Source organism: Dromaius novaehollandiae, chromosome 1 (genome assembly GCF_036370855.1).
Source record: "Dromaius novaehollandiae isolate bDroNov1 chromosome 1, bDroNov1.hap1, whole genome shotgun sequence".
In the NCBI taxonomy this organism is placed as follows: domain Eukaryota; kingdom Metazoa; phylum Chordata; class Aves; order Casuariiformes; family Dromaiidae; genus Dromaius; species Dromaius novaehollandiae.
In genome coordinates this window covers 161,883,835-161,898,780 of record NC_088098.1, presented here as the reverse complement: position 1 = coordinate 161,898,780, position 14,946 = coordinate 161,883,835, and the positions used below count along the sequence as shown (strand labels likewise).

The 14,946-nt window shown below is 39.8% G+C and overlaps 1 protein-coding gene across 2 annotated transcripts in view; it reads right to left on the bottom strand.

Annotated features, from left to right (window-relative positions):
- Window positions 1–1,788: 1,788 nt before the first annotated feature.
- SLC15A1 (solute carrier family 15 member 1) overlaps window positions 1,789–14,946 on the bottom strand; it is a 28,865-nt gene continuing 15,707 nt past the window's right edge. For both annotated transcript variants that reach the window (XM_026119460.2, XM_026119461.2), the window contains exons 10-23: window positions 14,656–14,742; window positions 13,615–13,704; window positions 12,087–12,131; window positions 11,952–11,984; window positions 11,646–11,734; window positions 10,059–10,140; window positions 8,468–8,593; window positions 6,947–7,096; window positions 6,463–6,512; window positions 5,718–5,825; window positions 5,488–5,581; window positions 4,876–5,022; window positions 3,886–3,993; window positions 1,789–2,610 (exon numbers count right to left, since the gene is read on the bottom strand). In XM_026119460.2, the coding sequence (XP_025975245.1) occupies window positions 2,425–2,610; window positions 3,886–3,993; window positions 4,876–5,022; window positions 5,488–5,581; window positions 5,718–5,825; window positions 6,463–6,512; window positions 6,947–7,096; window positions 8,468–8,593; window positions 10,059–10,140; window positions 11,646–11,734; window positions 11,952–11,984; window positions 12,087–12,131; window positions 13,615–13,704; window positions 14,656–14,742 (1,395 nt within the window). In that variant the 3' untranslated portion in view covers window positions 1,789–2,424. The remainder of the gene's footprint in view (window positions 2,611–3,885; window positions 3,994–4,875; window positions 5,023–5,487; window positions 5,582–5,717; window positions 5,826–6,462; window positions 6,513–6,946; window positions 7,097–8,467; window positions 8,594–10,058; window positions 10,141–11,645; window positions 11,735–11,951; window positions 11,985–12,086; window positions 12,132–13,614; window positions 13,705–14,655; window positions 14,743–14,946) is intronic.

Below are 14,946 nucleotides of genomic sequence, written 5' to 3'. Positions count from 1 at the left end.
TAATTACAATTCATCAATCCCTGCTGAAAATGAGATAAAATCTGATCACATATGATGCTGTTTCCACACTACCTTGGGGGTCTGAAGAGCTGGCGGAGCAGTTAGTTTTCTCCTTGTCAGAAAGTTTTTCCTTCTATTTTTACAGCATTGGTGGCTTTCTACTCAGAAAACACATCAAACCATATGGCAGACAAGGTAGTGGGTTCACTAAAGCAGTGGCTTTAAGAGCTTATGATATGAAGAATAGACACGTGCCCTGCATATCAACAGGAAAGTGTTCAGATGGTAAATAAGCATTTCATCTGCAGTGGTCAAAACAGCAGACAGAAGATGCCCTCCTGCAGGGGTACAGGTAAGAGACAACTTCTTTTGCTTAACTTATGTGGCAAAGAAAAGGCTGGCTAAGGAGCCCAACTGGCCTGCCTGGCTGGTTGGCCACAAGCAGAGCAAACCCTCAACTCCTCCGTGGTCGCCTGCACGAGGGATGTCTTGGTGCCTGGTGCATCTCCTTAGGTTACAAAATGAAGAGCTCAGGTTTTACACAAAGGAGCACAGGGGCACAAGAGCAGGCAGGGGCCCCCCAATAACCCACTCGGAGACACGAGCCCTGGTCCTGGCCCCCCAACACTGACCTGGGGGAGCATCGCCCCACGTGCCAGGGGGCACCAGCACCCCAAGTCAGGGGAGAGGCCCCCCCTGTCACCTCACAGACTGAGGGGGATTGCTGCTGGGGGGCTCTATTTCTAACTGTTTTCCTGGGTGAGGGGACTCTATTCTGCACACACATGTGTGTACATAGAGGTCTAAGTGAGAGCCACTGGACTAGGATCCAAAAGTTAGAGGACCCCCTAGGCACCCACAGCTGGAGAGGCTGGAACACGTGCATAGTGTTTGGGTGTGCATGTCTGTGCAACCACTTGCAAATATCCAGCTGGACATTAGCATCAGAGGCTTAGGAGCGGCCGAGTCTGGGCCAGATACTGGGAATGCCAGAAGGTCTAAGACTTGGCTACTGGAGAGACTGTGGGGTCCAAGGGGCAACTATGAGACCTGTTTGTATGTGCATGAGGCAACCACAGATAAAAGGGTTCAGTGCCAGTTCCTGCATGGACCAGGTGCTCTACCTGCAACTAGAGCAGGGCTATGGGCCTTGGGGGCTCATGTGTCCAGGTGCCAGCAGCTTGAGAGACCTTGGATCCAGGGCCCAGCTACTGGATTGACTGAGTGACTAACACCAAGTGCTGGAGGGATCCACATCATATGAATATGACACTTCCCACTAACAGGCAGCTTTCACTCTCATCAGGCAGAGAGAGCAAGAAGATTAGGCTGCTGGTGCGACTGCTGTGATTTCTGCACTGATCTGCACGGCTGGCCATGTCTGTGTGCGTTGTACACACATATTTGTGCCTAGGGGGAACACGCAACTGGCTGGACCTGGCAACAAGGAGCTGTGGCAGCCTCACCTCTATTAGGCTACTGGATTCAGAAACCCCTAACACACACATCTAACACACTCCCCAAATGGCACCCCAGAGCGGTCTACAGCTCTACAGAACCTTAAACATCAAAACTTAGCCTTCCCTCTTGAAAGATTTTGATGGGTGCAGCAGCTTCATTGGTCATTTAACCCTGAGTTTTGTGGCCACTCATCTGGCATATACACAGAATGTAGGCAAGAGATATCAGAAGTCCTCTTGAAGGCCAGAAGTGATCTAAACTTTCTGTTAACATGCAACAGTACATCATATTCTTTCTTCCCTCAAAGAAAACCCTCTACTTCCTGTATTTTGTTACAGTGAATTTTATTGCTGTTGCTATTGCACTTATTCATATTAATGGGCACATAAAATATTACATTATACTCTGCATGTCCTCATTATTGCCATGTGGAACACAGACAACACTTTAATCTGAGAAATCCAGGAGTTTTGCTCCCATTATTCAGAAGGAAGCACAAACGAATTTTCAAAGCGTGTGACCTGCACCTTTCAAGTAACAGTGGGACTAGAGGGGTCATGCAGACAGCTTGGCTTCAGTTACTATTTCCTGGCAATATCTGCCTCTCTTATGATAAAAAAATTGAAATACACTATAAAAATACATCTTTTCACAGGGTCTCTTTAACAGTGCTGAGTGCAATTTCAGTATTTTAATGCTTTGGTATTTAAGCTTGAGGTCCATTTTAAGAGTGCAAATTCTGCTGGAGTTTCTTCAGGGTGCCATGTTCTGTACAAGACAGACTAATCTTTTCCTTTTGCTTCCCAAGAGACGCTGCATTTTAAGTTAGAAAGTTAAAACAGTTTCTCTTAACCTCTCCCATGAGGGACATTATCCAGAGATCATTGCTGATACCCCGATTCCTCTTACTGCAAAGCCAGTTAATGGGATACCATAGTTTACAACACTCCTTGAATACACCTTTTACATCCGAGACACAACTTCAGCTTCCTTTTCAAGGTCTTTATCCTTTTTGGCTTGTTTCTTCTCTTCCTCATCCAGTTGGGCTTCAATCTCATTTGGATCAACATAGGTGTAAAAATAAGCCATGACAGCAAAAATAATGCAAACCACCAAGAGCAAGGCAGCAAATAGCACATATTCTGCCCACTAAAAAAAAAAAAAATAAAAAAAAAAAAAAGCCATCAATAGCCTTTCCTCCAAGGAATTACATCATTTTACTGTTCATAAGAAATCGAGTTAATTAAAATGTGGAACTGTAAGCACACATAAATACTATATAACTTAAAGGACTAAGTATGAGATTGAACAGCAGGAAAAGTCCTGTAAATGCTGATGAGTTCTACAATGCTCTTCTCCTGGAAGTGTGGGAGTGGTACTGAAAGACTAAAGAGGAAACTCAACTCCTCCTTCTAGAGTAAGATCATCTCATTTTAAACCAGGCAGGCAGTGATCCTGCTTCCACTAATACAGTGGCAAAGGCTTTTACTGACAGCAAATCTGGGCAGAGACTGAGACTAGAAATTCTAGTTTCAAAGTGCTCTGTCCATCTGAAAAGGTTTAACTATTGTGTTTTATGCTCTTGCTGATTAATCTAGCAGATATCAGGAATATCAGACCTATTTGAAAAATGGGCTCTTTTGTCTCCCAAGTATCATCCCTTTTGATTCATTAGGGAATGTCACAAATAGTCTGAGGAAATCTTGTCCAAGTCGTCTTGACCAGGAGAACCACAGTTTTCATACACTGAGATGTGAGGTTTGAAGCCAGTGGAGACAGCAGAAAGAAGGGACTTGCAAGGCTGAGGTACACAGGTGAAAGTTCTTTGGTGGGAAAAGCTTCAGCAGCTTTTAATCCCATTTGTCTAGACTGAAGTTCTGGACTTTGAGCCTTTCCACACCACAGGAAACAATTTACCATAGAGATGCCAGAAACTACTGGTTGCAAGAGAAGGCACCAGACCAAGCAAGAGTTAGGGGTGACAAGCAATAGACAACGGGGTAGGAACTCCTGTTGAAGTAGTATTTGTTAATGTTGTTTAAAGTTTTTTTGGGCAGTGGGGGGAGAAATGCAGGGAAGAAGTCCAACAGACTCTTTAGAAGAGGCTCCAAACAGCAAGTTACCACTCTGTTGTCACAACTTTCAACACTAGTTTTCATCCGAACAGGTTATTCAGATTCATAACTGAGTTATTTACATGCTCCAAAGGAGTTGTTCAGTCAAACACTAATTTTACAACTGAGTGGTACCCTGTTCTAGCTAACAGTTTGATATCACATATGCTAGCTAAAAATACAAATCCCACTGTAGTAGCAGGCGCTTAAAAGTTATGATTTTGAAGTTTATCTGTGACAACTCTCCTCTGTACCAGAGCTGCTTTCTAATAATGCAACATAGCAGCATGCTGATTGCCTGCGTGCTTACCTGTTCACTGAGTCTGGATGCTCCAGCCACTATGAGGACAATTATGTTACCAACAGCCACTGTCAGCAGCCATCCTGCCTGCAGCACTGACTTCATACTAGATGGGGCCTATGGAAATAAGGCACTTACAAACACTGCATTCAAAATAAATAACTAACTCAGGATTTATCATTTATTCTGAGGTTTACAACTTTCTTCATATTGTAACAAACACTGTGGGGCGGAACAGTTTTGTTTTTTTCTTTTTTTTTTTTTTTTTTTTTTAATTGTTAGAGAACTATATAGGCCAAGACTTTGAAGAGCAAGAGATTTCCAGTGCTGGCTATAACAGTGTTTACATTGTGCATGCACAGTGAACATACACACTTTACATCTGACTCAGTCTCATGGTACACACTAAGTGAAGAAATCTGAGTGCATCATAGTCGGGCAAATTGCATCTTATAACGTTCCCACCATTCTAGTATACAGACTCAGGAGTTAAAGGAAGAGACACACACAGCTACTAAGACAAACTGAAAAGTCAGAAGAAAAAGGTACTATAAGTATATAATTAAACTTCTGCAAAAGACCGCACGGGAAGAAAATTGAGTTAAACCAGTGCAATCTTGATATGGAGATAAAATGAACAAGTACTAGCACCTTACATATATTGGCTCTCCAATTTGGTTTTACAGCAGAAGTATGGTTCCACTTATTTTCAGTGGAAAGTCATTTGCATGAGAAGCTGATTTGGGGACTGGTGGTCAAGTCTTCAAATGATTCAGTGCAATTCAGCATAGCTCCATGGAAGACACCATGAATGCCAGTGAACAAGGCCAACTTGTACCAGCCTGCGGTCCTGCTAGGGGGCTTTAAAGAGCATCATGGTTCAAAGCAGCAACATGGAATCACCACTTAAAGAACAATAAATCACAGAAGACAGTTTCATTTGTAAAGGATTAACTCAGGATTCTTAATGCAATGAGAGCTTTGAAGAGCAAAACCTACCTGTGAGTATGAAAACTCCAGTCCAGTGACAGAGAAAAATACTTCAGCACATGTAATAATAAAATACTGAGGTATTTGCCAAGCCATGTGGACTGTATTGGGTGGGATATCTTCAACATATGTTACCTCTAATGAGCTTCCGGAACACTGTAGCAGTGATCATTAAAATGGCACATTAGAAAGTGATAAAAATTCTGTACTCTAAAGGTATTCTAAACAGTTTTATATCATTTATATAATCATATATATACACAAAACAATTCTAGTAGAGTAAAAAATGATCAATATTGCATATAAACATGACATACTGAGTTATAAAGTACTAATGACTTAGTAGCAGAATTCATGCAAATCCTTAATGTCTAAGGGCTAAAGAGTTAAAGCCATTAGTCATGATATAATGTATCATTATCATATCCATCATTATTTGTATAGTAAATGAAGTTTTTGTCTTCACACAGTTTTACACGTATGATAGAATTTCCATATATCTTAAGGGCAAGAGGGAGAGTTGTACAACAGTCAGGGTTTTTTTTTTTTTTTTTTTTTTAATCAAAGAAAACATTAAGTAATGAAAGTAATTCTGTATGACTAACAGCACTGGCAACTCACCTCATTAATTACAATTGTATAGGCACTGCCAAATCCAAACTTCATTGAGGAAATTCCACAAGAAGATGAACTTGTATTCCCAATAATAGCTTTCCTGAAGAAAAAAAGTTCAGTCCACAGGTATAGAACATGTATGTGTATTATATAAAACTAAAAATTCAATGTCCTTTTCCCAAGGACAAGAATGTCTATTTCTTTAAGTGTTTAGATTAAAGTAAGGAAATGCTCACCTTCCTCCTGAAAAGACTTCGTAATTACTGGCAGCAAGAGATTCCAGTGGTCCAAAGTGAGTGCTACCCATAGTGATGTTGACTGTCTGAGCCATATTGTTTATAAATCTTCAAAATACAACAACAGTAATATATATTTTGTTTAGTATTTCATAAAACATTAGAAGTAAAAGCTGTATTCTTCATATTATATACTGGCAGCCCAACAGGTATTAAATCTTTCTTGTTTCTTTTTATCAACTGACATTTTTGAAAGATCTCTCTAATTCCATTAAATCATGTGGATCTAGCTTTGCTTTTTGCATTAGTCACATCATCCTGCTGCTTGCTAAGAAGGTCAGAAACAAACCATTACTTCAGCAGTAATGAACATCTGCAAGTGGAAGATGCACAACCTCCCCCCAGAAAAGTAGTAGAACACTTATCTACCCAAAATGAAACATGAGGTATAAATACATATATCTATGCTTTGTTGTCTATGAAAAAAAAGTCTAGACAACACAGCAAAACACACACTTCCAAGGTTTAGCTAATTTATACCAAAGGTAGATATACTAGATAGGCCAGATGAATCATGCCCTAGAAGTTCCCTACTCCTCTGCACATCTGACTGATGTGTCCAGCAATTGGACATTCCCTACTGTAGAAAATGAAGTTAAAGAAGAAGAGTCCACCCAAGAAGGAGATTGAAGAGACAGTCACACCACTGTAAGATTTAGGGGGGAGGTGGAAAAACAACTTCTACCTGATGAGATTATTTCCTTCTTCTGGCTTTGATGTGATATTGTCAAGCAGCTGGTGGAAGAGAAAATTATACAGATATTTTGTTGGCATCGGTGAACAGCTTAAGTGTGCAGTATTATATACAATGAGAAAAATAGAGGCTTCAGAACAAGACTCCAGACCTCATTTTAGGTTCTTGCTAGGACACATCTGCTAGAAAATGCTGTAATAAGACCACACTGACTGTTTCACCAAGATTTAACTTAAATACTAAGCTGGACAGTTTTTCACAACATCCTGTCTTGTTCTCTACAGCTCTCCAGTCTCACCAGTAAGGTTTTCCTCAGGTAGTGGGGGGGGGAAAAAAAAAAAAAAAAAAAAAAAAAACAGAAAACAGAACAAAAGAAAATCTACCCAGAGCTACTCCTCTCAGCTGCACACAATCTGTGCTTGGGCAAGATGGTTGATAAGAGATTGACATATTCCTAGGATTTAAACAGACTTACCAATTCAGCTTCAATGGTTGTTCCAACATTTTTCACTGCAAGAGTATGACGTTTTTTCTCTAGTGAGCTGACCACTTGACTTACAGTTTGATTTCCAGAGGTTACATTTAATAAATTTAACTTAGAAGAGTCAAATGTCATGTAGTCCGTCTACAAAGAAAAAAAAAACTTCTGTGAATTTCCATGCAACTGCAGGCTTGCCTATACCTTCGAGGGAAGCTTACAGACTCAGTGGGTCAGAAGTTTACTGGAATGTTATTTCTGAGGTGACAAGAGATCACATGCATCTCAGTTTCCATTTTTGCTATGATTTCAACATGCATTAATTTATTATATCAATATTTCAATTATTTTCTTCTTTTACACAAACTTCAAAATAGCATGAGCTTCCTACAAGCATTATGGGAAGAGCTGTTACTTTTTCCTGTGTGCATGTGAATTTCTTGGTCCAGATAAACCAGACTTACCACCACTGCAGAGTAAAGTTCTGTTTAACTACTGACACAGCACTAGCACAGATTAGGAGGTAGCATTTTACAAACGGCAAAACCTCCCAGGAGATGCAAATCCAAACTGCAGCTTTGTGGTTTCACCATAGTAGAAGTGACTGTTACTAGGATATCTTAAATATTCTAAATACATTTCAGTAGCATAAGGTACTTAAAACATTAATAAGCATGCTAATGAAGTATTAAAGAATCTTTCTATGTTGTATAGGTGTACAGAAAACTCAAAACATCTGGATTATAAGATGTCTGTAACAGGGAGCAGAGCATTTTGCATCCTTCATTTTCAGATGTGTACCATGGTTATATCCACATCAGGATATAGGTTGGGCACCCTTATCTCTTCCCCACACCTTACTTTCCATATGAAGAAAAACTTGAGGATGGGCTGGAAGAGGGTCTCTCTCCACATATGGAAAGATGAGATTAGGACTGAAGGCTGCTAGACAACACACTTGCATTGCTGGGTTTCCTTGCACTCTTTTTGCATACTGTTCATCAGCTCCACTGCATTTTGCTGTCAATAGGGCTAGCAATCCAGACTATGATGTAATAGAACCTGCACCAGTTCTTTGATAGCAAAATCTGAAGCTTAATATGTTATACAACCACAGAAAAACCTCCCTGTTCAAATATGTGATTACTTACAGTAACAACAGTGATTTACTAAAGCTGAATGTAATTTTTTTTTGCATTAAAGAGCATTCTTGCTGTTAACAAATGCACTTTTTTGCAAAAGTGAGGGTTTTTTTAGTTAGTTGAAAATCATTTATATTTTTTAAAAAGCTGTTTTGAAAAAAACAAAGCTCTTCCCTAAGACATGTTAGTATTATTTAGAATATAGAAATAGTTGCTGTTTCTTTAGTAAAAATTCACTCCACAGCAATACAGAAATTTTTAAAACACAGGGCAGGGTGAACTGGGAAAGAATCAGTTCTGAACTATTAGTTAAGAACAGCTTTGACTTGCTCCACTGAAATTTTTTGACCGGCTTTTCCCCCCCTCCATTACTTACTGCCACATCAGGTGCTACAGGCACACTCTGAAGTCCAGGTTCAAACTGAACTGTTGCATCAACAGAACCTAGATTTATTATTTTGATTTGGGTTTGCCCAGCTGAAGGGAAAACAGGAAGAGTTTTCTGTCGGACAGAAAAAGAGTGAAATCAGTGCTCTATTCTAAATCACACAGACAAGGAAGATTAGCACTTGCCTGATGATCTGCAATTATCAGTAATAGGGATGCAATGGTTTTAGTCACTAGTACCACAAATTGCCTTACTGCTTTCTGCAAGGAAGGAAACGCCTTACTCACAACACCCCGTCCATGGCCAGATATGATTCCTCCTTGCTTACCTCTTGTGGCACACTGTCACTATCAGGGCCAATCTAGAATTCAGGGCATGGGCTTTTCCCCACAGCCTACAGCAGTCTGGGTTTCTGCATTTTTTTAATCATGTTTTGACTCCCATTTTCCTAGCACTGGTGTTACTGAATGGGGCACAAGCACGTAGGGGCACCACGCAGTGCAAAAAGGAACTCTTATCAGTCAAAGCAAAACTGAATTTAATCTGGAGACTCCACTTTCTACCTGATCTAACAGTAAATAGCACGGGCTCTTGCAGATCATCAAGAGCTGCAAGAGTTGTATGTATTTTAATTCTGCCTCAACTTTATCTTGCATCCTGTGCTTTTGTCCTTTTCATTCACTTTAGGTATATCTTTTTCTTTCTGCAGAAGATTCTTACACCACTATCTGGGAATCCACCATCTTGAAAGAGGCTTATGCCCAGTGCCAGTATGTCTATGCACAACTTTTGCTTTCAGAACAGGACATTTGGGAAGATGGCCTGGATATGTCCATACCAGCTGAAGGCCAGACCCTTTACTTTTTCAACCTCAAGAGACAGAGTTGAATATAAAGTTTGTTTTACTGCTGACTCAGATTAAGGGAATAATTCCTCATTCCTAAGCCAAGCTATTTAATAGTTGAGCATCTTGTCTCAGTAGTGCACAAAGACAGACAGGCACCTCTGGATGGCAGTTCAGATCAGGATGCAGTGGATCACTCCCCAGAGGTGTCTCTGACTCCCCAGCTATATGAGAAACCTAGATCTAGTTCAGGCATTCTACTTCCCTTTGAGGCAAGAAGAGTTAGGTGTAATGAATCCTGCCTTAAACAGGTATGTTTTTGCTCATGATGTGTGACAATTCTCCGACTGTGGCCTGACACACTCCATCTCCAGTCTAAACATTAGAAAAGATCAGAGATGCAAAGCTGGCAGATCAACCAAGTCTCTGGTTTTCAGCTTTAAAACTCAGTTAAAAACCTGAGGCTGCCTTTAGACATAAAATTTGTACTAATGACACATAAGATGTTTTGCAGGGTTGTGTTCATAGCTGATAATTCTATTATGCTGATCGCATTGTATTGCAATATACTTTAATATTCTCCCTCCCTCTACTTCTCTGCATTCACATGCTTGGTTTATAATTTACAAGTCTTTTATACATATTGTTTGGCTCATTTCCACACTGAACAGAATCTGTTCTGTATTAACAACTAAATATTAATACCACTATTTACTTGCATGTGGCTGAACTTACATCTATTTGCACTTGCACAAGAGCAGCAGCAACAAAAGCCAAAGCTGCAAGGAACATACCAACAGTGATCTTCCTCAGCGGCCTAGTGCAGCAACAAAACACAAACGAGTTTTAGGACAAATATTAATTCAAAGCTTCAGCTGTTAGTTTTTCTTTCCATTGTAGGGAACATTAACATGACCATAGCCAATGCTTTATCACCATCTGAAAGTCTGACGTTGTTACAGAAAGTATTCTGCAAGGCTACGGTAGCTCTCTATGTTAGTTCATAGTTACACTCTGGGGAAATCTAAATTGCCTGCAACATCTTAACCTGTTACTAGCATTTGTTGGGCTCTTTCCTAAGGTCAACCATTGTCTAAACAAAAATGTTATTGGGTTTGCATACTTGCAAACAATCCAGTATGGTTGTTGGCTTCAAAACAAAAAAGAATAAAGAGACAAAAACTTACACCCTGTACAAAAGGCTAACAATTTATGTCTATATTGCTATGTTCAAACCAAAATAATACTGAACTTAAAAATATATATATATAATCAGGGAAGTGTTTTGAGTTGAGAGACAGCTACTGACACTCATGTAAGCTGTAGAGGTAAAGCTAAGACAAATATTTTATGGCATCAATTGACAGATGCAGAATGTCCACAAACAAAAGGACAGTATTTGTTTGCAGCAGAGCATGCACTATACCAAGTTTTTCATAACAAGATGAAAAAAGAATACTGCATCTTACCTCTACAAAAATTGTTCCAAGAAATGTGTTCTGCACATTTCTCTTCATATTGGTTTATTTGATGATACAGCCAACTTTTTTTTACAGGAGCTAAGAAAGTTGGGAATAACCCAGATAATGAAAGAGCTTATATTTCAGGGACACTTAGGAAAAAGCTGGGAAGCCAACTGCTGGAGGCCTCAGCCAGCCTTGTAACAGATCTACCCAAACCCAGAGCTCACCCAAGGTAAGCCAAGTCCAAAAAAAATCCTTCGCTGGTGTTAATGCAAGTCTAGACAAAGCCTATTTCTTTCTCCTTTCTCTTGTTAAATCTGGTGAGCCTCTTCTGCCCCTCCAACTTGCATATGCTATCAACATTAAAAGTTGGAATGATGTCCTCTAGAACTTCACACAAAAGTATTTAGTGAGCCAAACTTCTTGCCAGGATTGAAGAGGCAATATATCTGCTCTCAGGTAGTTATAAGCCAAAGAGAGATATTACATGTTAAAGAATGTTAAAGATGTGTATTTCTACTTTTTATAGTACTTTGGTGGTGATGGGGTTGGGAAGACAGACTAACAGTAAATAGCATCTCTCCTGTATAAAAAAAAAAAAATTTGCCCTTAACTTGAAAGAAAGTGACATTGATATTTTGTTATTAGATTCTCCTCCTCTAGCCTGCGGTACCTGTATGTACCACTTCAAGACTTCTAACTTACTAAACAACAAAAAACATCCACATTTTTAATATATCTACAGCTCTATTTTGTCCTTTGCTGGATTCTTCCTCTTGTTACATTAGGGCCAGAAGAGTAGTTTTAAGAAATGACTAATGGGAGCCTCTTTTGAAATCAAGTAAGTACATCAACTTACGTAAAATTGATCCCGCATTTTTTAATTAAAGGATAAATCACAGCATCTACAACTGGGACCATGACAATAATCAGGATTGGATTCACAGTCTGTGAATGGAACACAAGAAGGAAAAAAAATGAAGCATTTTTCAAAGTCCTTTTTTATGAAAGGCAATTTAAAAAAGAATATATATACGCATGTGTACACACACACATATATGTTTATACATATACATACATATGTGTGTATATATACACACACAAATATATATATATATGTAGTATCCCTGGGGAGTACTTAGTGTCAGACAGATGATTACTATACCTGCATTTGGTCTGGCTGAATCTGAACAGCTCCCTGGTGAAAAATAAAGATAAACAGGTTTTAATATTATGACAACAAATAAAATTGATATGAAAAGTAAATGTTAATTAACAAAAACAACAAAAAGTAACATACAAAATTCCCATCCATTGTTGTGGCTTGCAGTGTCCATCTTGACCCCTTAACGAAAGAAAGAAAGTTAAATGCAACAGTAAAACAGTCTTATGAAAACAATTCAAGAGGAACTTCAGAAGTAAAAGGTTGGGAAAGACATGCAATATAATAAAAAAATACAGAAGGAGTATTCTTTTACTCTGCCAACTAAACGTTTAAAACAAAACATTTTTATGGCGCATTTTATATACTATCTTTCACTCTTATTTCATAAAGTTAATACTTGGGAAAGGAAATAGCAAAGAAATGCTTCGCTCAGAGCCTAATTGTGATTCCCAGCATTTAGCTATTACTATCTGAAACTAGCTAAAGAGTCTGCACAGAGACATGCTGCAAAGAGCACTAGAAGTTTATTTTGCACAGAAGTCACCCCAGTGTCCCAGTGTCACCTGCCTCCTTTTCGCAGACAGCCCATCAAGAAGCTGCAGAGCCGGGATGGGACCCCAATGGCCTCTGACCCACCCGTCTGTTCAGAAACCTTGCCTATAGTCAAGTGCGGGTGACTTTCACCTTGAGCCCAGACTGAAATGGAAACTCACATCCTTGCATCTTTAACCACCATACTACTGCACCACTTCATATAAGTACCTGTGATATATCATTATCATGGATATGATAGCTTGCACAGACTCGTTCAGAATTTCCTAACAGGAATGCTCATGTGTAACAGGTCACATTCTAGTTACTGCGAAAGAGAAGCATGGTCCAGGGAATCTGTATGTTAAAACAAACTTAACATACCCTCTGTCATAGCTAAAGCTTTCAAACCCTGGCTCTGTCAGATACCCTCCTGAGTTCACACTTCAGTACTTAAATATAAAAGCCTGGTTGCATGAGTGCCAAGCACTCTCTGGTCCAGGTGAGGTCAATGGGAATTACAGACTTGTGTGTGAAGATGTGAGGTATTCATAACAAATCTGAGTGATTAAGCAGACTGGCATCAAGCTCATTTCATCCCTGATTCTCCTAAACATTTACACTCTGCACTGCATCTCACATTCGCCAGCAAAGGAGGAGTTGGAGCTAAGAAAGCTTTAAAATACAGTTTCATCCTCTCAGTCCTGTCTGATACAGGATTTGGAGAGACCTCAGAGTCACTGAATCAGTCCGGGGGGGGCATGACTAGGTAAACTGAATTTCCTCAGGCTATTTTGGGACTGCAGAACTGTCCACTCCCTCTGTAGCACTATGCAGTGCCCTTGCACACTGGAGGGCAGGTTTATAGCCATCTATCCTAACCTCTAACCAAATCCTAGCCCAGCTAGAACAAAGTTTTTACAGCCTCCTGAGGCTATCTCTTTTTACTTTTTTTTAAAAAAATCTTTTTGATGAAAGTTGTTCTTTTTAAAAAGGGGTGTGTTAAAGAAAAATCTACCTTTTAACCTTCAAAAGCTGTGTTTAGCATGAATTTGTTTCGTAGATACATTCTGTGTTAACACTGACTCAGAATAAGTACAAGTTTGCATTATAAGCAGTTTAAAGAATTTACCTGCTGGTCAAAGAGCGCCCAGAACATGGGGAGAGGAATGTAAAGGAAAAGCACCTTCAGTACCATCTTAGTCTGAGCAATAAGTCGTTTCTGTAATGAGTAAGAATTATAAAAGAATCAGTCAGACACTGTTACAGGCTTTTAGGCATGGGAACGGTTGCTGGTGAAAGGTGACATTTATAACAGAGACCTGTGTTTCTCAGCATATATACTCTGATGGCAGCATGAGATTTACATTTCTACAGTTAGCATTGCTTTGTTTTTCTAATGTGCTTTGGCAAAACTAACTTTTGGAGGCATCTGAACAATAAGCAACTGAGGATGCATTTCATACATGAAAAATGCATGCAGGCAAAAGAAAGAGATGACAAAGATTTGTGCTGCCACTGAAAACAGGGCACAGGGGCAAGGGAGCACAGGACCTGACTGGGGACTAAGGGACACGAGGCTTTCAGAGCCACGGTAAGGAGCTTGAACTCAGTACTGAGGCCAGGGAAGATGCAGGTTTTTTCCACTTTAGCTAAACTTCTTGAGCACAATTCTGCAGTTTGACCCCAAGACAAATGTTATGGCCCTAGGCACTAACCGTGACCTTCAGCACCATGCCTGTTGTTCACCTCTGCAGTCACATTAAAACAGCACGTTTTTGTTTGAAGTTTGTTCTGAAGCTGGTTTACTGAGATAAACACCATAAAAATCCAGAGATAATACTTGCTATTTTACTAACCCTAAAATTAACAGGCACCTGTGCTTGTTCCACAAGGGAAATAAACATTCTTTTATTCAGCTCCCTATAATCTCCCCCTGCAGCCTGTGATCAGAGTATTGACTTCTACATAGTTTTGCTTTCTCCCACTAGAGTTGATAGTAACCTGCAACCCAGGGGAGCAGTAAGGTTTGGCCAGACCACTAACTGCTATATGGTTGAGAAAGGCACAGAATTATTTATCCAGAGCTTGAGAGAATAGACCGGAGCAGACCAAACAGAAACTGGGGGTTAAGAAATGTCAGGGTGCAGGAGGGCTCACAGATAATACTCACATTGTACTTCTCACTTGCCCAGTCTAGCCAGTGCTGTCTTTTGGGGAACTCCTTGCTGCGATGCCGAAACCGGTTTTTGATGGCAAACTGAGAAAATACCATTAGGACTTTGTTTAACGATGTTACAAATATTTGTAATGCTTATGAAGGTGACACCCCTGCTTCCAGTCTTTGGAGAGTGCTGGGGGTGACTTACTTCCGTAACTGCTTTAAGCATCTAAAGGAATATCGCACTCTAGGCCTCATACTGCAGATCCAGTGAAGTATGCACCTGGGATTAGGGTAAAACAA